At 40.6% G+C, this 26,297-nt stretch overlaps 1 protein-coding gene, 1 long non-coding RNA gene and 1 pseudogene across 2 annotated transcripts; 2 read left to right on the top strand and 1 right to left on the bottom strand.

Annotated features, from left to right (window-relative positions):
- Window positions 1-446: 446 nt before the first annotated feature.
- On the bottom strand, window positions 447-1,242 carry LOC115688113 (stigma-specific STIG1-like protein 1). The gene has a single exon (XM_030613856.2). It carries the CDS (start codon window positions 1,197-1,199, stop codon window positions 702-704), a length of 498 nt encoding a protein of 165 aa, XP_030469716.1. The 5' UTR covers window positions 1,200-1,242; the 3' UTR covers window positions 447-701.
- A 16,732-nt stretch (window positions 1,243-17,974) lies between these two features.
- Window positions 17,975-18,909, top strand: LOC115688060 (uncharacterized). Its single transcript, XR_008817416.1, has 3 exons — window positions 17,975-18,049; window positions 18,676-18,753; window positions 18,829-18,909. It is a non-coding gene; the product is annotated as an uncharacterized LOC115688060 (long non-coding RNA).
- A 1,806-nt stretch (window positions 18,910-20,715) lies between these two features.
- On the top strand, window positions 20,716-22,768 carry LOC115688061 (transcriptional repressor ILP1-like; annotated as a pseudogene).
- The last annotated feature ends 3,529 nt before the right edge of the window (window positions 22,769-26,297 follow it).

Consider the following 26,297-nt stretch of genomic DNA (forward strand, 5'->3'; position numbering starts at 1 on the left):
GGAGGCGGCGGCGGCGGCGGTGGCAGAGCCGGAGGGGGGAGTCGCGAATTTCGGAGGCGGAGCAGCGAGGAGGAGAGGGACAGGGAGAGAGGGAGATGCGAGCGGGAGAGAGGGCAAGATAGGGCTTTTTAGGGCTAAAACCGAATTCTTTATTTCAGTTCGGTTCGATCCGAATTGATCCGAACCGAACTGAAATAAACCGAATTGAAAAAAAAAATCGGTTAATTTTGGTTATCTGAACCGAAACCGAAACCGAACCGAAATGCATGAAATTTTCGGTTCGGTTCGGTTCGGTTCGTATCTCGGTTCGGTTTTTCGGTTCGGTTCTGACACCCCTACTTTGAAGAGATGGCATCAATCACGCAATATGTGCGCGAGATTTGCATTAACTCTCTTAGAAAACTTAAACTGGAGATCGATCTTGTGCCCTTCCTTAATCCCGATCATTTAAAAATAATAATACCACTCTTATTACATTTAAACTAGCTTGAACAAATACAATTTTGGGGGCAAAGTCCAATCAACCACGATGTTGTTGGCCTTGCCTTTATTACCTATAGTCACATAAAAACAAATCAAGCCTTTCTACCTAATACCTCATCTACAAATGTACCAAGTTACAAACAAATTCACTTAATACGATGATAACTGCACAATTTGCTTCAGACTCTTTGACTCCAAACCTTCACACCCCTTCATATTCATGCATAGCTACACATCCCATAAAGACAAGAAGATCCCTTCCTGTTGCACTTGTTGTTACAGACCCCACAATGCTTCTTGTCAAACATGGGGTTCACACACTCACCTTTGCAGCATATCTCCGAGTACTTGCACTTGTGCCCGCACATCCCGCAGTTCAGCCTATCGGTGCTCACGTTCACACACTTCTTGTTGCAACAGTCTGGTCCGGGGCTTCCCTTAGCACGGCAGATCCTCGGGTACTTGTTGCACGTCAATGCGGCCCTTGAGCTAGTGGCCTCCGCAAGGAACCGGCCCGTGCCTCGGAGGGAAGTGGCTGTGTCCAGGGTTTCGAGGGAAGGCGAATCGCGGGTCTCGCCCGAAACATCGTCTTCTTCCCCATAACTAAGGTACGAGCCTCCTTCTTGTGAAGATGATTCGAATAGTGCAGATGCAGGATTGAATGCCACTATTGCAATGAGCAATACCATGAGAAATAATTTCCTTGGGTACTTCATTTTGTGTGTGCTTCAGAGAGAGAGAGAGAGAGAGAGAGAGAGAGAGAGATGGTATTGATGAAGAGGAATGAAACACGATGGGGATATTTATACAAGAGAGATCATTCACGCTGAGCGAAGACACTGCATGGCTCGTTTGATAAGACAACACATCGTTGATTAGGTGGAGTGGAATGTGGTCTAATTTTCTAATTGCCAAACAAGCTCAAAAGTAAGCGGAGTTAGGCTTTTGATATACTAAACAAGAGAGCCAAGCTCACAGGTTTGAATGAAGAATGACCTTACACGATATCCGTACCTACAACGTGAAACGCCCCTTTCTATGACAATTAGGTCAACCTTGACTTTCCATGCGATGTGAAAATCAAGTCGAGCAAGATATCTGCGAAAGGGAGGTGATGAAGTTCATCAAATGAGCGAAATATTAAGTCCAAGAAATTGATTTAAGACACACGTTCCTTGCTAATACTATTGCTTAATCACATTGGCCGAACATGTCGTTGGACTTTCCCCTTGGTTATATAGATTTATACTGTACACACACATATTTATACCTATCTTCAATTGAGCTAAGTATATTAATGAAGCAGGGTGGCCCCTGCTTCCCCGGGTCCAAAAATTTCCTATAATTTTAGGGACAAAAAATTTCAAAAACTATGTCTCATATTAACAAAAAAATTGTATCTCGGCCATAACCTTATATTCTCGATCCACGGGAAAAGTACCGAAAAAGTCCTAAACCTACTGCATTAGTACCAATTCAGTTATAAACTTTTCAATTGGACCAATTTTGTCCTAAACCTTTTCACATTGGTATCAATTCAATCCATCCGGCCAATTAGGCTGGAAATTGTTGACGTGGACGCTGGCGGTCCTACGTGGCACAGCCGGCGTTGACATGGATAATTTTTAGAAATTTTTAATAATTTTTCAGATTTTAAAAATAATTTTTTCTTTTCTTTTTTCTTTTTTTCTCTTTTCTTTTCTTTCTTTTTTTTTTTGAAATTGATGGCCGGCGAGGTTGCCGGCCGACCATCGCTGGCCACAGATGAGGGCCGGCGACCCTCGCCCAGATCCAGACGACGGGCAGCGAAGGCGTGGGGGCCCTTGCCCAGACCAGGCAAGGGTCGTCGGCCCTCTCCGGTCACCAGTTTCTAAAAAAAGAAAAAAAAGAGAAAAAAAGAAAAAAAAATATTTAAAAAATCTGCAAAAATTATTAAAAAATTATAAAAATTGTCCACGTCAGCACCGGCGGTGCCATATAGGACTGCCGGCATCCACGTCAGCGATTTTCAGCATAAATTGGCCGGATGGACTGAATTGGTACCAATGCGAAAATGTTTAGGACTAAATTGGTTCAATTGAAAAGTTTATAATTGAATTGGTACCAATACTATAAGTTTAGGACTTTTTCGGTACTTTTCCCCTCGATCCACCATTGCCCACTCCTAGCACCAGCTAAGTCCGAACTAAGTACATGCGAGAGGATTCAAACTCGGCACTCAAAGGTGGGATCGAACGGACACCTCCTGGCACTCATCCGTGAGGCAAGATGATCATTGAATATTATTAGTTTCTTACCATGAGTGGATTTTTTACTATTATCGGAAGGTTTTAGCAACACGATTATCAAGATTCTAATTGGCATCTATTACTTTTTTCTACTTAATGAATTCAGTAACCCCTTCCTTACTTTATATAGTGAATTTTGGACTTAACTGACTCTTTTAACTAAATGTTAGTTGATGTTATCTAAAAAAATTAATCTCATTAAGGTTGAACTTTTTTCATTTTAGCACTTAATTGGGTTATCAAGCAGGCCTAGAATTTGGGAAAATTGTCCAAAAAGCCCTAAACCTATTGCACTTTTGCCAATTCAGTCCTAAACCTTTCAAGTTTGCCAATTGAGTCATAAACCTTTACACTTCTTGCCAATTGAGTCCATCTGGTCAATTTTGGCTGAAAATCGCTGGCGTCCACGTTGTGCTGACATTGCCATTTTTAAATAATATTTTGAATTTTTTATGGTTTCTTTCTTTTTTTTTCCTTTTCTATGTTTTCTTTTTTGGGTTTTAGAGTTGACCGGCGAGGATGGCTGGCCAACCCTCGCCGGCTCTGGGCGAGGGCGTCGTGGCCCTCAACACCCTCGCCCAGAGCAGACGAGGGTCGTCTGCCCTCGCTTGTGGCCGGCGAGGGTCGGCCGGCCACCCTCGCCGGCCAACTCCAAACCCCAAAAAAAACAAAGAAAAGGAAAAAAAAACCATAAAGAATTAAAAAAATTATGAAAATATTATTTAAAAATGTTCATGTCAATGCCACGTGGCCAGCCGGCGTCCATGTTAACGATTTCCGATCAAAATTGGCCGGATGGACTCAATTGGTAAGAAGTGTAAAAGTTTAGGACTCAATTGGCAAGAAGTGTAAAGGTTTAGAATTCAATTGGCAAACTTAAAAGGTTTATGACTAAATTGGCAAAAGTGCAATAGGTTTAGGACTTTTTAGATAATTTTCCCCCCCAGAATATATCTAAAGTCACCATGAGGTTATTGCAAATTAAGGCCTACTCCAAGCATTGATCAATCTGCTTTTTATCGAAGAAGTTCCTTTATTTTTGTATCGATCCAAATAAAGCATTAAAATGCTTGGGACTTTGTAATTCAAGAAGCGTGCATTTTGTATTATGATTCAGAACTGGAGAAATCTCTTGAATTACGCCACATGAAAGCGATTCCTTGCACAACCATTATTCTCTGAGTATGTATGGCCCGCCCTTTCTGACCAAAAAAAAAAAAATGTATGGCCTGCCTTCCATTAGACCGAAGAGGTTCTTTAGTGCATATTAGGATTGATTTTGGTTTTAACTTTTAGCATTATATTTAAGTACTTATAGCAATTTACAATATGCATTTTTATTTAATACTAAACACCCCAAATATAAATAGTAATTTCCCTTTTTCATGGAAATGCCAAAAGTACTTCTTGGAGAGCTTCAAGCCTAATAAACCGAACTATTATTAGTGTTGTGCTAAAAAATTTACCCAAGACACCACCTAACTTAAAAAATGTCTGGCAAAAATGATTCTAAATTTGAAATATTCTTGCATTAAACATAAATTTCTAATTCTAGGTACATTCTTTGATGGTCTCAGTCAAAACTTTTATATGGATCCTCTGGAGTAAGCTCCCAAAAAAAATAATGGATGTAATTAATCAAATTAAGACTCTTTGGCCGTGCAAATCGATTGCGATTTGAAACAAATGAGACTTTGACGAGTAGCGTAAATTGTGGATCTATTGTAGAATAGCAGCTATTCTCCATTGAGCCACCGACTGCATGTTCAATGCAGTTTCTGCTTTCCGCAGAGAAATGAAAACGAAAATGATGAAGAAGGTTGTCAAAATAATCATAAATATTCAAAACCGGTACAGAAGCACGTTGAGGTTTGAACAAGAACTCGTCTGTTGAGTTTTTCTTGTCTTGGTTTTTGACTTCCCATTAAGAAATAAAGCAAGAAAAATTGTAGGGTTTAATGTTGACTAATAGGTGCATTGACAGGTCAGAGAGATTACAGCAACCCTAGATTATTGTGATATTCTCCAGTTTTAGCATGCAATAAGTCAAGCAGAAAGCTACAGGACATGTACGTGTGACCTTGTAGATCTCATATTCTTGAGTCGTTTTTAAGGGTTTTTCTTTACTAAATAGGACTCGAATTCTGTCCACAACGGCATGCTGCCCCAGCAACATGGTGCTCGTAATTGCATGAAGTCAATCATCAAAACCGATTGACTTTTGCTTTTAAAGAACGAATAAGAGGAACAAACCTCCGTTTGAGTTTGATGCCGAAACTCAAGTCCACAAACTGAGTCTCGCGGTTCAGATTTTCTCAGATTTTCTCATGATCTGTAACACATACCAGATCAACCCAATGACCTGCGTGATATCGACCAATTCATGTGAATCGGGTATTGCGGGCACCCGATTAATGTGAATCCAGCTCACAAGAGCAGCTCAGTGGCAGTGAGAAAGTTCTAGTTGTTTTTTTAGTGTAGTACACCAGTAATACTCTTGAAGTTTGGCTTTTGCATGCGAGCTTCGATTTTGCAGAATGCTGATATAGCTTTTGTATATATCTACAAAATGATGTAGCTAGCAAGGATCACCTAGAGGGGGGTGAATAGGTGATCTAAAATAATTTTTAGTAATTTATGCGGAAACAAAATAAATCACAGAAGAGTCTGAATAAAATTCAGATTCAAGACAGATTATATAGACTGTGCTCTTGATGTGCAGAATGTAAAGTAAGAGATAAGGGATAGAGAATCTGCACACAAGTTTATAGTGGTTCGGCTTATAGCAAGCCTACGTCCACTCTCCCACGCTTACAGCCTACTGGCTGGATTTCACTATGTAATCAAGAGGAGTTACAACTTCTGAGTGTTTACACTCTTGTGTATGATAGGACTCTCTATCTCACACAATCACTCTTACAAAGTGTTCCTCAAGATCTTAATATTTGGCTCAGAATGACAAGAGAAAAATGATTGGATTAAGCTCAGACTTTGGACTTGTTGATTCTTGATTCTGTACTCCCTTCTGCTGCTCGTTGATCTCCTTAAATATTCCTCTGCTTCCAAACTAGCCGTTGGACAGCTTTCAGAGGATCATCTTCCAATCTTTACCTTGGACAGATTTGTATAGTAAGGATTGAGTAGCCGTTGGTTGACAGATTCTGAATCCCGCTGATTCTGGTCGCCCATACAATCAGAATCTTGGTTTCCATAAGTAGAACTTTGTCCGTTGTAATGCATTCTTGTCATGATGTTTGATTGTCAATCAGTTTGATTCAGATTGAGACAATCAGAACATTCCTTCTGTGAAATCCATGCCAGATCACTAGCTGTTGTGTTACGTTCTGAATTCTGCGTCTGAAGATATTCTGCGTCTGCATCAGAAGAACTCCTGCGTCTGCGTCTGAAGAATTTCTGCGTCTGAATAATTTCTTCTGCGTCTGACGAATTTCTTCGTCTGAATAATTTCTTCGTCCGCATCTCGCATCGAATAACTCTCGCTTCGAATCTCGAAGCTGCGATTATGTGGGTCTTCGAAATATACTTGACAGATTGTAAAGTCGAATAACTTTCTTCGAGCTTCGAATATACGGACACGGAATAGTTCGAATAAGTATCGATTTACAATAACATAGAAAGGTTTTGTCAACTTCAAAATTAATAGGAGTTTTCCTCAACAATCTCCCCCTTTTTGATGGTGACAAAACTTTCTTTGCAGATTGAATTATTTTAAACATATTAAGCTCAATAAACACAGATTGAAATAGCAAACTCTGTTGATATCTGTGTCTTTCTTCCTTTGAGAATAACCTGTAAATCTGCAATATGATTTCTCCCCCTTTTTGTCATCAACAAAAAGAATAGTAATAGATAGAATAATGCATTGATATTAAGTAATCAATCAGTCTAACAATAAGTATGAGAAATATTACAGACCAATTGAAAAAAATAGAGAGAAATGTTGAAAAACAGGCTATTTTTTAGGAGTACGAATCAGTTGAAAATTTTCCAATATTGAGACAGCCTCCTCAATCTTCGAACTGCATTGACCTATGGCTTTATCCATGCTGGATGAGCACATAGCAATGGCTCCTTCTAATTCCGCTTTGTCTGCTGCTGCTTGAAGTTGTTGAGCCTTGGTGTTTTCCTCAACAATTTTACGTAGGTTCGCAAATTTTGCTCTAGAGCGCCTGCTTGTCCTTTATCTCGAGCGAGAATCGAAAGGATGTTCGATTTTTGAATGCGACCTTGGTCATTAGCTTTTTCGGACGATTGTACCCCGGTGATTCGGTGGAATCTCCCCGAACAGGTGATTGTTCTTGATAACATGCTCTTCATGAATTGGTTACGAAACATTTGGAGCCGGTTCGGGAACATGTTCAGTTGCAGTGTGACCGATTCAAAGTGTCGCTTACGCTTCATCATTTTCATCATGCGAAGAGTTTTCTTTTCTTTTCTGTACACTTTGATTGGGGTTGGAGAATCGGTTTGCTTGCTTCTTGAACTAGTTCTTTTCCTTTGCTCCTTTTCTTTCGAACTTTCTTGCCAATGATTTGGCCTCATGTTGAGCCTCTTTCCTTTTTACTATGTCCCTGATATCTTCAAATTTCTTCATTTTGGAGAGCATTTTTTCTCCAACAAACATAAGGGGAAGCATAGTTTCTCGCAACTCACCAGGAATAGATAAATTGAGATACATGAAGATACGAGTGATCAAAGCTCCATATGGCAGATGACCCTTATCTTTCTGCAATGCTCTGTACATATGGAATATTATGAGGTGAGGAAGAGAGAAGGATTGACCTGTCAAGATAGCCCAAATGAGCTTGATCTCTGATTTCGAAAGGTCAGTTTTTGAGGCATCCTTTGGCTTTAAACAGTTGATGATGATCTTATGCAGGATCACCGATCGTCTTGATAAGTCAGAATAGGAGAGATGTCTTTTTGATCCTTGAGCAAAATTTGGATTTTCAGAAACTAGCTGAGAAGCCTCTTCAAGACTTACTGCCAATGGTGTAAAAGTGGAGTGTGTGGCTCCAATTATCCTTGCCAACTCATGCGCCTTTAAATCAACTTTCTTGTCACCAATAGTAAACTGTAACCAGTTTGGTGACAGAATTGAAAGATTCGAATAAAAGTAGGCAGTCAATTCAGCATAAGTGTTGGCAGATTGAAGGCAAAATTCATAAACCCCTAGTTTTTCAAACAGGTTCTGTACAGAAATTCCAGCCTTCTCCAAATACTCGAAATCCACAGTTCTATTGTTCATTACTCCTCTATCAAGTAACAGCACTGTAATACATCTGATGCGCGAGTGCTTCTGAATAAGCCTCCTGTTCCAGGCAAGCCAGATGCTATTCCAACTTTCATCTCAAAATTCTCAAAAAATCGTGCATCATCATCCGGAACAACAAATTTTGACGCACTAGATGTCTTAGGGCTTACATGAACCGATTTCTTTTCAGATGGAGTTGAAGCTTCTCCAACTTTTTCTTTGCCCTTTCTGGAAGAAGTTTCTTGTGGAGTAGTGCTGGTTGGAACTTGCCCTGATTTAGTGCAGTATTCAGAATAGATTTTCGCAAGGTGAGTTTCAGAGCGAAGATTGTTGTCTTTCAGACAAGCACGAAGAGCTGACTCAGAGGCATTATTCCTTTTCAGCCTTTGATAATTCTCCCACACACGTTTAATGTTTATGAACCGAAAATCAGTTTTACCAGACGATTTCGGTGGAGACGAACGCTGAGGGGTTGACGCTTCAGAAGGGTTGACATGATGATCGGATTCTGAGTCTGAAACTTCTAAAAATTCCGCCGCTGCGGTAGATTTTGAGTCTTGATTAAGAATACGAGAAGATCTTCTGTGGGCCACCATCTTGACCGGCATTATGATCACCTTTGAAGACGAAAGTTTCGATCTTTTGGAAGAAGAAGAGGAGAGTCTCTGTATATCGGAAGGTTTTTGAGAGAAAAAGATCGTACTGGTAGGGTTTGGAAAAAGAGAAGGACGGGCTTAAAAAGGAAGTTGATAACCTTTTGGAAGGAGAAAAGTACTTTTAGAAATTAAGAGATATCCCAAAACAAGTAGGAAGAAAATATTCTCTCTAAAACTTAACCAAACATATCAATATATTAGACAGATTTTAGCAGATAAAGTAGAATGCATACCTGATTTGCTTCCAAGTATAACGAATTATACAAGTATCCTGCCAAAAATGTCAATTTTATACCCGCCAAAATTTGAATAAGGAACGTACCTGTTTTCGTGAGTCTGAAAAATGTTCAGATTGAGAATACTTGAGTCTGAACAATTTCCTGTCTATCAAAACACTTCAAGAAAATGGATAAGTAATGCACAGTTTTTCTCTGATGAATTCAAATGAAGATTTATCAAGAGGTTTTGTAAATATATCAGCTAATTGATTCTTAGAATCAATAAATTGAATATTTACATCACCATTTTGAACATGATCTCGAATAAAGTGATGCTTGATTTCAATATGCTTAGCACGAGAATGAAGAATTGGGTTCTTTGTCAAATTGATTGCACTTGTGTTGTCACATTTGATTGCAACACTTGATTCTTCAATATCAAAGTCTTGTAATTCTTTGCTTCATCCACGAGCACGTGCTGACAACTTCCCAATGCTACATATTCTGCTTCTGCTGTAGAAAGTGCAACTGTACTCTGCTTCTTTGAGTACCAAGATACCAACATATTCCCAAACAGTTGACATGTACCGGAAGTACTTTTCCTGTCCACTTTACATCCAGCTAAATCAGCATCAGAATATCCAGTAAGAGTAAAATCTGAATCTTTGGAATACCAAAGACCTAACATTGGATATGTTCCAATGTATTTGATTATTCTTTTTACTGCAGAGAAATGAGATTCCCTTGGGTCTGATTGAAATCTTGCACACATACAGACACTAAAAAGAATGTCAGGTCTAGATGCAGTTAGATATAATAAAGAGCCTATCATGCTTCTATATACCTTCTGATCAACCTTTTTACCATTTTCATCTTTGTCCAGTTTGGATGAAAGAGACATGGGAATGTCTGTCTTCTTGCAATTCTGTAATCCAAATTTCTTGATAATCTCCTTTGCATACTTCTCTTGGCAAATGAATGTACCATCTTTGGTTTGTTTCACTTGAAGGCCAAGAAAGAATGATAATTCTCCCATCATACTCATCTCGAATTCATTCTGCATATTCTTTGAGAATTCCTTGCATAGCAATTCGTTAGAAGATCCAAAGATTATATCATCAACATAAATTTGAACAATTAAGAAATCCTTACCCTTTTTCTTAACAAATAAAGTTGTATCAACTTTACCTTTGGTAAAACCATTTTGCAGAAGGAAGTTACTTAACCTTTCATACCAAGCTCTTGGTGCTTGTTTCAGATCCGTAAAGAGCCTTCTTGAGTCTGTAGACATGATCACTCTTTCTTGGTTCTTCGAAACCAGGTGGTTGTTCCACATATACTTCTTCTTTGATATATCCATTCAGAAAGGCACTTTTCACGTCCATCTGAAATAATTTAAAGTTATGGAAACAAGCATAAGCTAGTAGTAGCCGAATGGCTTCTAACCTTGCAACTGGTGCATATGTTTCATCATAGTCTATGCCTTCTTCTTGAGAATAGCCTTTTGCAACCAGTCTTGCTTTGTTTCTTGTAACTTTCCCTTTGTCATCCAGTTTGTTTCTGAATACCCATTTTGTTCCAATTACTGGATGATTTTTGGGTCTTGGCACAAGCTCCCATACTTTATTGATTCGAAGCTTGAAGTTCCTCTGCATAGCATCGATCCGCTTTCATCGATAAAGCTTCACCAACTTCTTTTGGCTCTATTTCGATATCAAAGCCAAGTTGCTGATGTTCTCTTTGTGTTTGGATCTTGTCTTGATACCATCTTCTATTTCTCCAATAACGAGGTTCTTCGGATGACTGGATTTATGTTTCCAGTTTTTGTCATATTTTTCCTTCTGAAATTCTGCAGACTCTGAACTTTCTGTTTGAGTCTGTATTATATCTTCTTTGCCTTCTGATGCTTCTGATGATTCTTGAATATTGGGAGATGGTTCAGATTCATCTCTGTGAGTCTGAATGTTTTCTTCAAACCTCACATTCATTGATTCTTCAACAGTCTGAGAGTTCTTGTTGTAGACTCTGTATGCTTTACTTGAAGTTGAGTATCCAAGGAAAAATCCTTCATCTGCTTTCTCATCAAACTTTCCAGTGCGGTCATTTGGATTTTTCAGGATATAGCATTTACAACCAAACACTCTAAAATATGAAATGTTGGGCTTTCTACCTTTGTAAAGCTCATAGGGGGTTTTCTCAAGAATGGGTCTGAGAAAAGCTCTGTTAATGATATAGCATGCTGTAAAAACTGCATCTGCCCAGAAATAAAAAGGAATTTTGCTTTCAATCAGCAAAGTTCTTGCCATTTCTTGCAAAGAGCGATTTTTCCTTTCCACAACACCATTTTGTTCTGGTGTGTAAGGAGTAGAAAAATTGTGTTGAAAGTCATTTTCCTCACAAAAATCTGAAAAACTTTGATTTTCAAATTCTCCCCCATGATCAGTTTTAATGCAGGAAATGGAATAGCCCATTTCATTCTGAACTCTTTTTGCAAATTTTGAAAAATATGAAAATGCTTCATTTTTATGAGCAAGAAAGAACACCCAAGTAAATCTTGTGAAGTCATCAACAATGACTAAACAATATTTCTTACCACCAATACTTTGTGTTCTGGTTGGTCCAAATAGGTCCATATGAAGAAGCTGCAAAGCACGATCAGTGGAAACATAATGTATAGACTTGAAAGAACTTCTTACTTGTTTTCCTAGAGTGCAGGCATTGCATAACTCTGTTTTCTTGTATTTCAAATCTGGTAGACCTCGAACCAGTTTCTTGTGTGAGATCTTTGAGATTTGTTTCATACTGATATGCCCCAGTCTTCTATGCCATAGATCTTCATCCTCTTTGATTGAGATCAAGCAATGAGTGGATTTTGGATTGACATCTAGAAGATAGATATTGCCATGTCTTCTCCCTGTAAATGTTTGAGAAGAATCTTTGCTTGTCCCTGAGCATGTATCTTCTTGAAAGTTGATTCTGAAACCTGTGTCACATAGTTGGCTTATGCTTATCAAGTTGTAGTTGAGTCCTTTTACCAACGAGACATCATTGATTGTAAGTCCTCCAATTTCAAGCTGTTCCTTTGCCAACGATTTTTCCTTTGGTATTTCCTCCAAAGGATACTTTTCCACCATTCGGATTGTGTAGATCAACGAATATACTTGGATCTCTGTCATATGTCTAGAGCATCCCTTTGTCTAGGTACCACTTCCTTTTTCTTTTTGTGGTAACTTTGCAAAGAACACGACATCTCAAGTTTTCTTTGGTACCCAAATTTGTTTGGGTCCTTGAACATTAGTATAATTGTCTTAACAAAATCTCTTCTAACGGGTCTCAGGACCTTAGGACATTCATTCTCAAAATGTTGTGGATCTCCACATTTTGAGCATTTGAGTGCACTTCGACCAACAGGTTTTACAAAATTCCTTTTGAAATGATTTTTATAAGCTTGTCGAGGAGGTCTTTGTTTTAATCTCTCCTTGACCTTTGGAAAATCAATCAAGCTATCACTTTCCTTCACAAATCCGAGACCGGATTTGTTGTAGTAAGGAATTTGGATAGAAAGGATATGCTTCAAGGTTTCTGATCCCTTTGAAAATTTGGAAGTAATTTCTGAAACTTGCTTTTTCAAAACTGCATTTTCTTTGGAAAGAAAATCTCGACTTTCCTTGACTTGATGAAATTCTTTTTGAAGGAAATCGATTTTTTTTTTTGTGAAACATCCTGTTGCCTCAGTGATGAATTTTCCTTTTTCAAAGAAGAGATGCATTTAAGAGCAGTCTTGAATTCAAAGCATAATTCATCAATGTAATTTGATACCTCAATAGGCATGTCAGAATGTTTTACCTCAATTTCCACTTTGGGATCGGAATCGAATCGAGTCGAGTCGACTTAGCCATTAGACGAAATCTTCATCACTTGTCTTCACATTACGTGTCACTCCAGGTTTCTGCTTTTAAGGCCTTCTTTGCTTTCTCAAACTTGGTCTTCTTTTTCAGAAGTGGACAATTTGGCTTGAAATGTCCACGTTTCTTACAGTGAAAGCATATAACATCCTTCGATCTTTTCTGTCTCATCGAAAGATTTCTTCTTTTCAAAGGCTTCTTTCCCCTGAGGTTTCTTCCTTTGATCTTCATTTTCTTATACTTCTTTATAAATAGAGCTAGTTCTTCATCATCAACGTCTTCATCTTGAGAATGCATCGGAATCAATGTTAGTCTTCAACGCAATTGATTTATTACCTTTGGATTCAATCTCTCTCATTTCGTTTCTCAGTCTCATATGATTGAAGAGTTCCAATTAACTCATTCACTGATAGAGGCTTGATCCTTTGTGTCTCTCGAAGAGATGTTTTGATGTTGTCCCACTGATTTGTCAGTCCTCTCAGAAGTTTGTTGACTTTCAGTGCATCTGGAACTGGTTGTCCTTGATAAGCAAGACCGTTTACTATATCAGTAAACCTGTCATATAAATCAGCAATTGATTCTTCAGGCTTCATTTTGAAAGATTCATATTGACCAAGCAGAAGATTAATTTGAGTTTCCTTGGCTCGATCTGTTCCTTCATAAGTAATAAGAAGAGTATCCCAGATTTCCTTAGCTGATTCACAAGCAGCAATTTTTTTATATTCAATAGGTGATAAGGCACAATAAAGAGAATAAATAGCTTTGGAGTCTAAGGTTTCTCTTTTGGATATCTCAGTTTGAGATAATGGAGGATCTGCTGCTTTGCTTGCATCTGCCTTTTCTTTTGAATCAGAAGACTTTGGATTGACACCTCTGATGATGACATCCCATTGCATGTGGTCAATTGACTTTATGAATGCCTTCATCTTATTCTTCCAGACACTATATTCCTTGCCATCGAAATATGGTGGTCTGTTGTTGCTCTGTCCTTCAATGAGCCCTGGAGCACCATAGCTAGCCATATAGATCGTTAGCTCAGAAGTAAAACACTTCAATAACCGAGCAACCCGCTCTGATACCAATTGATGTAGCTAGCAAGGATCACCTAGAGGGGGGTGAATAGGTGATCTAAAACAATTTTTAGTAATTTATGCGGAAACAAAATAAATCACGAAGAGTCTGAATAAAATTCAGATTCAAGACAGATTATATAGGCTGTGCTCTTGATGTGCGAGAATGTAAAGTAAGAGATAAGGGATAGAGAATCGCACACAAGTTTATAGTGGTTCGGCTTATAGCAAGCCTACGTCCACTCTCCCACGCTTACAGCCTACTGGCTGGATTTCACTATGTAATCAAGAGGAGTTACAACTTCTGAGTGTTTACACTCTTGTGTATGATAGGACTCTCTATCTCACACAATCACTCTTACAAAGTGTTCCTCAAGATCTTAATATTTGGCTCAGAATGACAAGAGAAAAATGATTGGATTAAGCTCGGACTTTGGACTTGTTGATTCTTGATTACGTACTCCCTTCCTGCTTGCTCGTTGATCTCCTTAAATATTCCTCGCTTCCAAACTAGCCGTTGGACGCTTTCGAGAGGATCATCTTCCAATCTTTACCTTGGACAGATTTGTATAGTAAGGATTGAGTAGCCGTTGGTTGTCTGAATCCCGCCGGATTCTGGTCGCCCATACAATCAGAATCTTGGTTTCCATAAGTAGAACTTTGTCCGTTGTAATGCATTCTTGTCATGATGTTTGATTGTCAATCGGTTTGATTGATTGAGACAATCGAACATTCCTTCGTGAAATCCATGCCGGATCACTACTTGTTGTGTTACGTTCGAATTCGTGCGAAGATGCGCGTCGCATCGAGAAGAACTCTGCGTGCTGCGTCCGAAGAATTTCTGCGTCGAATAATTTCTTTGCGTCTAACGAATTTCTTCGTCGAATAATTTCTTCGTCGCATCGCATCGAATAACTCACGCATTCGCATCTCGAATAACTTCGCTTCGAATCTCGAAGCTGCGATTATGTGGGTCTTGAAATATACTTGACAGATTGTAAAGTCTGAATAACTTTCTTCTGAGCTTCCAGAATATACAGACCTGGAATAGTTCAGAATAAGTATCAGATTTACAATAACATAGAAGGTTTTGTCAACTTCAAAATTAATAGGAGTTTTCCTCAACACAAAAGTGGTGCTGACTCTGGCCTTTTTGGGGGGAGTTTCGTGGTGCATCATGGTTTATTTGTCGAGCTTTACTCTTCGTTCTTTATTGACAATCTTGTCTTGTTACAGTATGATACTTATAAGGATGACACAAAATTATGTGTTGACAATTCCTCCTACCTTATTAGCTGCTATGTTGCCCTCGCGGAGCTTTAAAGGCTTGATCGGGTGGTAAAATAATTGGGATCTTGCATGTCGAGAAATCTGGGTTTCTAAGTTTGGTTCGGTCCTGTCCGGTCCCTACCCGATGCATTTTTTAAGGCTAAGCCACGAAGAAGGCATTCCTTGCGAATCCCCTATTCTTGTCGCAGGATAAACCCAGTTCAATAGCAGATTGGCTCATGATGTCTTCTTATGTGGTCCAAAGAAAAATTGCATCGCATAAGAATGTGGAGGCTCTATTCTCGAATCTAGGATTTTCATGTGATCCATTCTCTCCTCCGAAAACCTAATATTTGATTGACTAGCCAATGCAAACTTCTCATTTATACGTTGTATAACATGCATTGAATTTCCTTACCAAAAAAAAAAAAATGCATTGAAATTAATTAGAGTTTTTCGTGCAGTCTTGGATACCATAAAGCCGAGTACACAGTTGCTACCTTCTCATCCTTTATTTACCATATCTTATCATGGCAACGGTTGGACAAACGTACTCAAGTCATGATACAAATTGCAAGTATTGTGCAGAGTCGCAACCCTTAAGGATGTGTAAGTTCTTGAGAGATGACGTGTCTCGAAATTAAAATTAAATTATTATGTTTAGATATAACTATGTATCATGCATATAAGTGCAGTGATACATCCATAAAACAAGAAAGTTTAATTTCCATGCACCATATCTTAAGAGAGTCTCTAGGTAAATTTCTGGTTTTTTCTTATTTCTTCATTAGTCACCGGCCACCAAAGATACCCAGAGAGGGTTGGGCGAGGGTCACCCTCACTGGCCACAGGCAAGGGACGGCCTCACTTGGGCGAGTCGACCCTTGCCCTGGGCGAGGGTTGCCCTCGCCAGAAATGAAAAAGAAAAAAGAAATGAAAAAATAGAAAAGAAAAAAATAAAAATAAAAAATAATTTAAAATTAAAATTAAAATTTTCTTTCAACGAAAACGCCCTTGGCCGGTCGAAATATTTAGCCCGCTGCGATCGGCGATGTCAGGCCCTTATTTGAAACTGACATAGCCACTTCATGCCTTTATTTGGTCGAAATATATTAACAATTCACGACTTTGTACTGCACATATTATTGGGGCTAATTCCAAAAAAAAAAAACACAAACTTTACATTGAGTGACAATTCTGGCTCTAACTATTTTTTGCCTCAATAAAAAGTACCAACTTTTACTAGAGTCTCAAATCTGGCCCCCGTGAAGTAAAATTTTTAAATTATTCGAACCAGATTTGAGATTTATGTGAAAGTTTGTGATTTTTTATAAAACAAAAAAAAACCCAGATCAGGATTGTCACTTAAGGGAAAGTTGGTGTTTTTTTTTAGAATTAGATCCATATTATTGTTAACTCGCCTATGAAAACACATCCTTGCGATGACCTTCCCCTTATTGCCATGTGGTAATGATTCCTCTGGCATTACAAAAAAGATACAGATATAACCGAATGGTAAAATTTCTCTTTGCCAAGGAGAAGACGCGGGTTGGATTTCCACTATTCGCATAGGTTAATTAAAGTATTGTAGTTAATGCTATAAAGTGTTGGATGTAATTAAAAAAGAAAAAAGAAAAACAGGGGTGGTAATAATAAACACTGATAATTAATTACTAGTTAATAGGTCGTAGAGTCAAACCCATTCTCTTTACAATATATCCATTGATAACGCTTATCACGACGTTCGCACATGTGAATAACTAATAAGAAAGTTAACGGATTAGTAAGTTTAAATATTTTTTGTACATGTTCAATTCAGTCCATGAACTATATGAAAATGCTCAATGTAGTCCTTTCATTAATTCAAGTTCAGAGACTACATTGAACATTTTTCATATAATTCAAGGACCGAATTGAACATGTACCAAAAGTCTATGGATCATATTGAACAAATTAAAAGTTCAGGGACCAAATTGTATATTGGGTCAAAGTTCAGGAATTGTGGCATTGAGGGTAGCCAATGCTTGTTTCATCCTGTTGGGCGATTTTACTCTTTGTCTGCATATGTTTGTTTGCGAGATAATGACACAAATAGTCCTTGAACTTTGACTTAATGTGCAATTTGGTCCATGAACTTTTAATTTGTTCAATGTAGTCCCTGAACTTTAACATAATGTGCAATTTGGTCCATGAACTTTTAATTTGTTCAATGTGGTCCCTGAACTTTTTATATGTGTTCAATTTAGTCCCTGAACTATATAAAAATGTTCAATATAGTCCCTGCACTTGAATTAATGGAAGGACTATATTGAACATTTTCAAATAGTTCAAGAACTAAATTGAACACATATTAAAAGTTTAGGGATCACATTGAACAAATCAAAAGTTCATGAACCAAATTGAACATTAGGTTAAAGTTCATAGACTACATTGAACAAATTAAAAGTTCAGGGACCAAATTGCACATTGGGTCAAAGTTCAGGGACTATTTGTGTCATTTTCCCTTTGTTTGCAATAGCTGGTTTTGCTGAAAGTGCTCGACACTCGATTTAAATATTTGGGATGCCTGTATTGTGTTTTTATCCCCTGTAAATACTTATTCCAACACCGTGCGCCGCAAACCATTCGGGTCTGTCGCGGAGTACTAGTAATTACTGTTGTTTGTTCCTGATAAATGCTGTTTGTCGAATTTGCCGGGACCATTATCTATTGATGTTGAGTCGTCCCTTTCCTTCCTTTTTGGCAGTACGGTCATTTGTATTAATGTATAATTATATGGCAGTACGGTCATTTATAATTATGAAGGACGTAAAGAAGATGGACCACAAGTCCCACCAAGTGACAAACTTTTTGAATACATATTGTTCCGAGGAAGTGACATCAAGGTATGTTAATACATGCATGGACGTTTGTTCGCAGTGATGACAATAGAACGAGTGTTTGTTTTATTATCTTCAAGCAAATTCCAAAATACAATCCCCAAAAAGGTTATTAACTCGGGGCGTTCAACGGTCGTTCTCTTCATCTGCATCAGCCACGTCATAGTCACAAATTCAGGATGCATAATTTCTGTGTAATTTCTGGTTGCATCAGCCTTTCGGTGTGGCTTGCGTTAAACAAAGCCTATATTGTGTTTCGTCCTTCCTTTCTTCTTCCAATTGGAAGCTAGAATCGTAAGTAGAATATCATGCCGTCTCATGTACTGACAAAAAAACAATGGTCACAGAATCCCTTTTCATGTGGCTTGGCTTAAACTATTTCTGAATTCTGTTCGTCCTTCCCATTTTCTTCATTTGGAAGCTGCAGTTGGAAGTATAATCTGAAGCCAGCTCACTTGTTTAACAATGGTTGACATAGTTACATAATCCTTTTCATGCAGTAGTTTTACCCCTTCGCTTATTATTCTTCCTTTGGCCTTTCCTTCGGATGTGATACGTACCGTTAATGTAGATAAGTTTTCGTTTCTCATGTTCTCTCGTCAGCTAAGTTCTCTGTGCTTCTCTTTTTGCAGGATTTGCAGGTTAAATCCTCTCCACCTGTTCAGCCTGCACCTGCACCCCCCATCGATAATGACCCAGCAATCATACAGGTGCTTAAAAGATCGCATTTTTACTCTTAATTATTTCAAATGGAATCACATTGATGTGTTTCGACATTTTGGCAGTCTCACTACCCTCGTCCGGTCTCAACCTCTACAAGTTTGCCTCCCGCTGCTAGTGGACCCTCAACCGATATCGGCTCCAACACCCAGTGGGCTTCCTCATATATATCAGCAGACTCTGCTTCTTCGGCCACCACCAGGGCTGTCTATGCCTCCTTCTCTGCAGCAGCCGATGCAGTATCCTGGCTTTAATGCTTCTTTCCCTGCCAGAGCTTTGAACTTGCCAGGTCCACACTTGCCAGAGGTCGTCCCATCTCCTTTGCTTCCTGTTAGCAGCAGTTCCCTAAGCATGACTTCCATTTCCTCATCTGCTACTCTGCCATCAACTCTCTCTACTGTTCCATCTGCTGCAACATCTTCAGATTCCCTACCGAGTGTCATGCTCAATAAGGCACCGACTGCCCTTCCTGCAGTCAGTCTGAGTGCTAATTTGCCATCACTCCCTCCTCTGATGATTACTGGTCAGGAGATTAGCAACATAATTCCCCCTATATCTAACAAGCCCAATGTATTCGCTGGTCCAACCTTGCAGTATCAAAGTACTCCTCAACCCACTTCCTCCGTTTTGGGGCCATCCAATGCTGTCAATCCAGAAGCTCCTATACAGATGCCAAAACCAACACCAATACCTTCATCGATAACGCCTGGTCAGCTTCTGCAGTCTTAACCTTCACAAATTGCTCACAAGGATGTGGAGGTGGTTCAAGTCTCACCATCATCATCGAAGCCATTGGCACCGGTTGCATCAGAAGCTCAACCTCCTATATTGCCTTTGCCTCCACCTGCACGTGTTGGTTATAAGGTCGTATTCTCTATCTGCATATTTTAAATTTGCACGCACATGGCACTTGTCCGAGAGCATAATCTCCTTATTAGCTGATGTACTTGTATTTTTGTTCATCTGCGCATAGTTTCATTCTGATCTTAAGATTCTGCATCTACGTAGCGGTCTCTGAAAAATTATGCTGAGTATATAAGGCACGTCGAGATAAATCTATTCATGTGAATTACTGCTGGCCTGAAGCCTGACGTGTACTTGTTGCGCTGTGTTCTTATCATTGATTATCGTGTAAATAACACAAATAATCTATTCATGTGAGTGACTACTGGCCTGAAGCCTATAATTAAAATGCTTTTTTGTGATTAAAAAAACTTTCAATTTTCATTTCCCACTTTGGTAATATGAAAGTTATTTCTCTTTTTGTGTGGGTCAAAGTTTTTGTACGAGTCTTCCACTCTGCGGTAATTTGTAAGCCTTTGAGCTTGTATGAGTCTTTGTCTCACCGAAACTGCTTAATAAATCGAAGCTAGGTGTTTTGACACGGATTTTCTCTTTTCACCAGCAGAATGGAGTTCCATTTCAGACTCGTTATGGACAGAGAGGTCGTGAAAATGGAAGAGGAGCTCAGTTAATTTTTCTGTGTTTCATTTGTCAAATGGTTTCCTTGATTCTTTGAGAACTCGTAATGATTATATAATCAAATCATCTATATACTCATATGGGGTCCCTCGATAGGTGCTTCCGTCGGTGACCGTGTTATTCTTGCTTCATATGCATTGGCAGCAGTTTATGGAACTTGAGCCTCTTGAGATAACTTGGGTTCAGACAATTGGAAGTAGACAAAGCTTGCAAGCCTCACGTATTTGTTTAAAACAGAATTGTTTAAACTGCTATTTGTACCTCCATTTCTTTAAGGATTAAGCCTTGGTTTTCAATAGCGGATTCAACATTTAAGTTCATTCCTGCATTTTCTTTCCATTTTAAGATCGAGTAGTTTTATGAGTGATTTGTCTTTTTTGTGGAAGAACTGAAAGCCGAAATTAGTTTTTGACATGAGTGATACTTACCGTGGCAAGACGCTCATATTTGTGATTTAATTTCTGTCCATGATGGCGATATCTCCTTTCCTGGTTTAATAGAGTAGCAATATTATTTGTGCAACTGCTAACAGCTTGTCTGTAGGTTTTCCAAATCCACGGCCGCAGCAACCAAAGCTTCCGCCGCCCTGCCGGCGATGATGAAGATGAAGACGACGATGACGAACTTAACGGAGCCGCTGCCACCGGCGCAAAGATCCCATCAAAATCCACCGCCGCAGCCACCAAAGCTCCTCCTAAACCGAAGAAACCCCAAGCCCTGAAGCTTCTCAGCTTCGCCGACGGTGACGGCCACGACAAAACCCAACCTTGCTCTCGCTCCAGACCCTCTTCTCGCCCCGGCAAACCTTTGTCCTCCTCCTCTTCTTCTCACAAAATATCTTCCCTCAAGGACCGCCAATCACCCGCCACTCCTTTGCCTTCGAATGTCCTTCCTCAAGCTGGCACCTACACCAAAGAAGCCTTGCGTGAGCTCCAAAAGAACACAAAGACCCTCGCTTCATCGAGCAGCTCTCGCTATGCTGTGGCATTGGAGTCCTATGCCGACCCTAGACCTGAATTCGTCATTGTTTTGAAGGGTCTTGTGAAACCCAATTCCATAGTCGAACAAACATTGAGGCAAATGGATGAATTGAGCTCTGATGAGGAAAAGGGAGAAAAGGGAAAGGCGTTGGAGGAGAAAAGGGACGTTTTGTATAGAGATGATGTAGAGAGACGGTTGGCTGCGATTGGAATCACGAAGGGGCAGGATTTGTCCGGGTCATTGTTTCCTGATCAGGCAATGATGAATGCAATAAGGGCGAAGAAAGAACGGCTGAGGCAATCGCGAGCAGCTGCACTGGACTATATTTTGCTGGATGGAGGGAGTAATCACGGCGCGGCTGAGGGGTTGAGCGAAGAGGACCCTGAGTTTCAGGGTCGAATCACCATGTTCAGAGAGAAGATTGAGGGTGGAAAGAAGGGTGTTTTCGAGAGTTTCGACGATAGGTTGGTGGATGCACCTTTAAGAAAAGAGACTGAGCTTGAGGACGATGAGGACGAGGAGGAAAAGATATGGGAGGAGGAACAGTTTAGGAAGGGATTAGGGAAGAGAATGGATGATGGAACTATGAGGCGAGTTACTAGCACCAGTAACGTTAGTACTGTCCGTGTGGTGCATAATGTGCAGCAGCCACAGAAGTATGCATATACAGCTCCTGCAGCGGGTATGCATATACAGCTCCTGCAGCGGGTTATGGTTCTGCACCAAGCATTGGGGCAGCTGCCCTTCCTCCTCCAAGCATAGGAGGGGCAATGGTTGCTGGGCTGGGGTTGGATGTTATGTCGATTCCGCAGCAGGCTGAGCTTGCTATGAAGGCTCTGTGCGATAATGCAAGGAGGCTGGAGGTAATCTGTTCTGTTTTGTTTTGTTTCCAGACCTTTCTCCTTTTGTTTGTATAGCATGGATTGGAATCTTTTGCCTGCTAAGAGAGAGAATGAGTTCTTATGCCCTTCTAGACCTTGTCACTATCCTTTTGCTTGCTGAATCCCTGTGTCTTTTCAAGATTCATCAATCCATTATTTGGCCTGATGTATGAAGAAAACACTTTCCTCCTTGAAGTTGGAGGACCTGATTATATTTATGATTCTTTTGCTTTCTGTCAGGAATCATATAGCAAAACCATGTCATCTTTGGCCAAGACTGATGAGAATTTGTCTTCCTTATTGTTGAATATCACTGCACTCGAGAAGTCTCCATCTGCTGCTAGTGAGAAGTACATAAATATGCAAGCTTCGCGACTATATTTCTGATATATGTAAGTTCTTGCAGCTATGGCTTTATTTATTTATTTTTTTATCTTTTAACCATATGCTTTACCATCTTTGTTAATTTCCTTTGATCCAGGGCAAAGGTTTAAGCTCTCCAGTGCTGATGGTTTCTGTGCCCACCAGCAAGCGATCAACAACGATGACTCAGCACAAGAACCTCATGACTAGATATGGTAAATAAATGATGAGCAGGTAGCAACCGTGTACTGAACATTTGTATTTTCCTTTCTGTTTCATCATTAGGTACATCATGTAAGGTTGAATTTGGTCTATTTTAACTCCCAAGCAATTTTCTGGTACCTTTGCCTGATTAGATGGATGTAGCCCTCAAACTTTTCTTTACTTGAAGTTGAATCGTGAATACGAGGAACTACTAAATTCTGCATTACATAATAAACCTCCCGGTGCTATATGTCTGGTTTGCCAGAATAATGAACTAAAGTTACATAATACAGACAATCCCAAAGGAGGCAAAAATTGCAAAATGAAACTTGCCTCTATCTTTTGCTTTCCCATAGATTTATAGTATATGTAGCTATTTGCTATGCGTTACATTTGCTTACGTTATATTTTTGTATGGACGCAGCTGACAAAGTTTCATTAGTATATGTGGATAGTTGCTATGCGTTGGGTGTAATGGCTGAGGAGGTAGGGATATCTTTTGGTTTTTCTGATATTAAGCAGGGAAACTCCACTGAACGTTGTTGCTCAACATTACTGTAACAGCCCGAATTTCGATGTAATTCCGGGATCAATAAAATTGACAATATTTCGCATTTCATTTTAGTAAGTCTCGCCCAGAGCTGATCGCTCTCGGGATATTAACCAATAGGGTAAGGCTAACTAGAAAGCGGTACGTGGACCAAGGATCCGATCACGAAGCGGACACCGATCACGAGAAATGATGAGAGAATATTATGAACCAATGTGGATCGATCTTAGGAAAAGTAACGGATTTGGTTTGGCCAAGGCCAACGATGTACAATCGGATCGCAGGTGATTCTGCAAGACCGAAAGTGCACGTGGCCAACCAGTCCTGAACTTAAACCGGACGATCGTGACCTCTGGGATTAGTGATAATTTCTCATTCTCTCAATAATCAGGACCGTCATGACTCGGATAACCCTAGGTCGATACGCGTAACCTCTAGACAGCCGCCCGTTAGTGAGAGACCATGAAATTGGAAATCGAGCGAGTTTTGGTCACGAAATTGGACCCGGACTTTGATACCAATTTTCGAAGGCTTGCACGACTATTTTCACGATTCTGACGTCATATTATACTGGCCACATACGTTTGGAGTTAGTCCGGTCGAAAAATGGAATTTCGACCAGGAAGTCAAAAATTACGATTTTGCCCCTCTGGGTGCCGATGTTGATTTTTGTGCCCGTATGAGGTTATTTTTCGCGGACAAGGTTATTTTGGGGTGGCCACGCACATTTAGAGTGGTTTCGGTCAAAAATTGGAATTTTGGCTCGGAAGTGAAAAATAATATTATTTTATTCCCAGGACTTTGCAGTCGATTTTCGAGGGCTTAAGAGGCTATTTTCGCGATTCTGACGCCATATTCCACACCCATTTGGGGTTGATATAGCCAAAAATTGGAATTTCGCCCCGGGACCGGAAAAATGACAGTTTTGCCCCTGGGCCGTTTTCAGTTCCGAATTTTTTTGGAAAAATTCTGGGGTAATTAAATCTGGTTTATCAGCTCAATTATTGGCCCAATTACCCTTTTGCCCCTCAATTATTGGATAGGGTTAGATTAGGACCGTAGGATTAGGGGTATTTTGGTCAAAACCGTCGGATCGGCGACACGTGTCGCCCCTAGCCCCCTATATTTGACCAGCTGACCTTTCTCTCTCTCTCTCCTCCCTCATTTTCGGCCAGACCACCCCACCAGCAGCTCCCCCTCTCCCGTTTTCCTCCTCCTCCGCCGGTTTTCCTTGCCACCCGCCGGAGCATCGCCGGCCGCCGTGTCGCCGCCGCGCCGTCCGGGTGCTGCTCCGCCTGACCTCACCTCGCCAGCACCACCCTCCCGCCGTTCTCTCTCTCTCTCTCCCTTGTTGTCCGTCCGGCCAAGGAACGCCGGAGCACCGCCGGACCGCCGTTCCGCCGCCGTCCAGCCCTCCAGCCCGTCGCCGTACGTTGCCGTACGTCACTGTCCGTATAGTGTCCCCGTACGGTTCCGTACAGTGTCCGTACGCCGCCCATACGCCGCCGGCCGCCGTCCGTACCGCCGTCGCCGGGATCGCCGCCGCCGGTTCCACTATTCATCAGTGATCGGTCGCCGTTCCCCGTCGCCGTGGTCTAGAAATTAAGTGAGTGTATTCCTAAACCCGAATTAGGACTGATAGTGCATTTTCTGGACTGGGTTGAGTATTGTCGGTGTATATTGGGAAAAATTAGAGCACCATTTGCTGAGGTATATTACTAGAATAATATTGGTGATTTCTTGGGCAAGCATGGATTAGTTGAGAATTAAGTGACTGGACTGCCGGGTATGCCCAGGCTGGATGACTGGCTGATTGTTGTGCCCAATTGTGGAAATTGATTAGTGCCATATCGTGTGACTGAGTGGCCAACCAATGCGGAGTGTGATTGACCAATTGATGGCATGAATTTGACTGGATGTCTGAAATTGTTGTTGCTTATGGTGTATTGTACTGCATTGCATGGCCACGCATTTCGAATGCCGAGAATGAGGCGTGTGACGAAATTGTGCGAGAATGCGTGCCTGCCATGAGCATGTGATCACCTAATATACCCTGATGCGTATTACGCGGGGTTCAGATAATAATTGGCAGTGTGTGTATGTGTGATCACAATTCGCCCTGATGCGAGTTACGCGGGGTATGCCGTCCTCATGCACTTTGAAGCAGGACGATGCCCGGTACGTCCTGAAGACGACCATCCTGATGCGTTTTACGCGGGCTCTGGTTCGTGCGGAGATCAGTGTTGCGCCTCATGCACTTTGTAGCAGGCAAGAAACACTGGGCCAGATCAGTGCTGCGTCTCATGCACTTTGTAGCAGGCTAGACGTACCGGGCCGTGAATTATGTGGACTCGAGTCATATTAAGTATTAATAATTGTGCCAGTGTGCCGTGTGAACCAAAATGAAAACATGGCATGACATTGACATCGCAAGCATGGAATGCCTAGCCCGGTGTGCGAACAAATATTATTGAGCATTCGCGCATGTGCCCTGAGAATCTTAATGAACTGCCTAACCTGCAGGATGAATCGTACGTTCGATCTGGGCCCGAGGGCCTAGGTCATTGTTTGTATATTGTGTTGTTTACCTGTCAGGAGATTGCATGTTAGCCTAGCCTAGGTTTAGGGGTTATACTCGCTGAGATTCGTCTCACGGTTGTTATAACCCAACATTTCAGACCCCCAATCGTAGAATGCCGAGGACACCACCTCTTTTTGGGATACCGCATCACATTCAGCGGTCGTCGAACGTGCACTCCTGTGGAGACGGAACAGCTTATGTGAGATATTACTCTGTACTATTTACTAATGTGGGAGAGTTGTACTACCATACCCAAGAATATGTGGCTTGGTGCTACAGAGGAACCGACGGAGTAATCGGACCCCCGCTCAGAACCTTCGATGTCCCGGTGGACGTGGATGATGTCATGATCCCGCAGATGGTAAGTGGTGAGATTTCAAATCCTCCAACCCCGCCCGATTGGAGCAGCCAGGGCGAGACCGTGGACGGACCTGCTGCCATGATCGAGGAGATTGAAGAGCCCGAAGTTCTGTATGCTGATCCGGAACCCTT

Source organism: Syzygium oleosum, unplaced genomic scaffold (assembly GCF_021117445.2).
Source record: "Syzygium oleosum isolate NSW1041296 unplaced genomic scaffold, Sole_v2.1 Sole_v2.11, whole genome shotgun sequence".
NCBI classification, from domain to species: Eukaryota; Viridiplantae; Streptophyta; class Magnoliopsida; order Myrtales; family Myrtaceae; genus Syzygium; species Syzygium oleosum.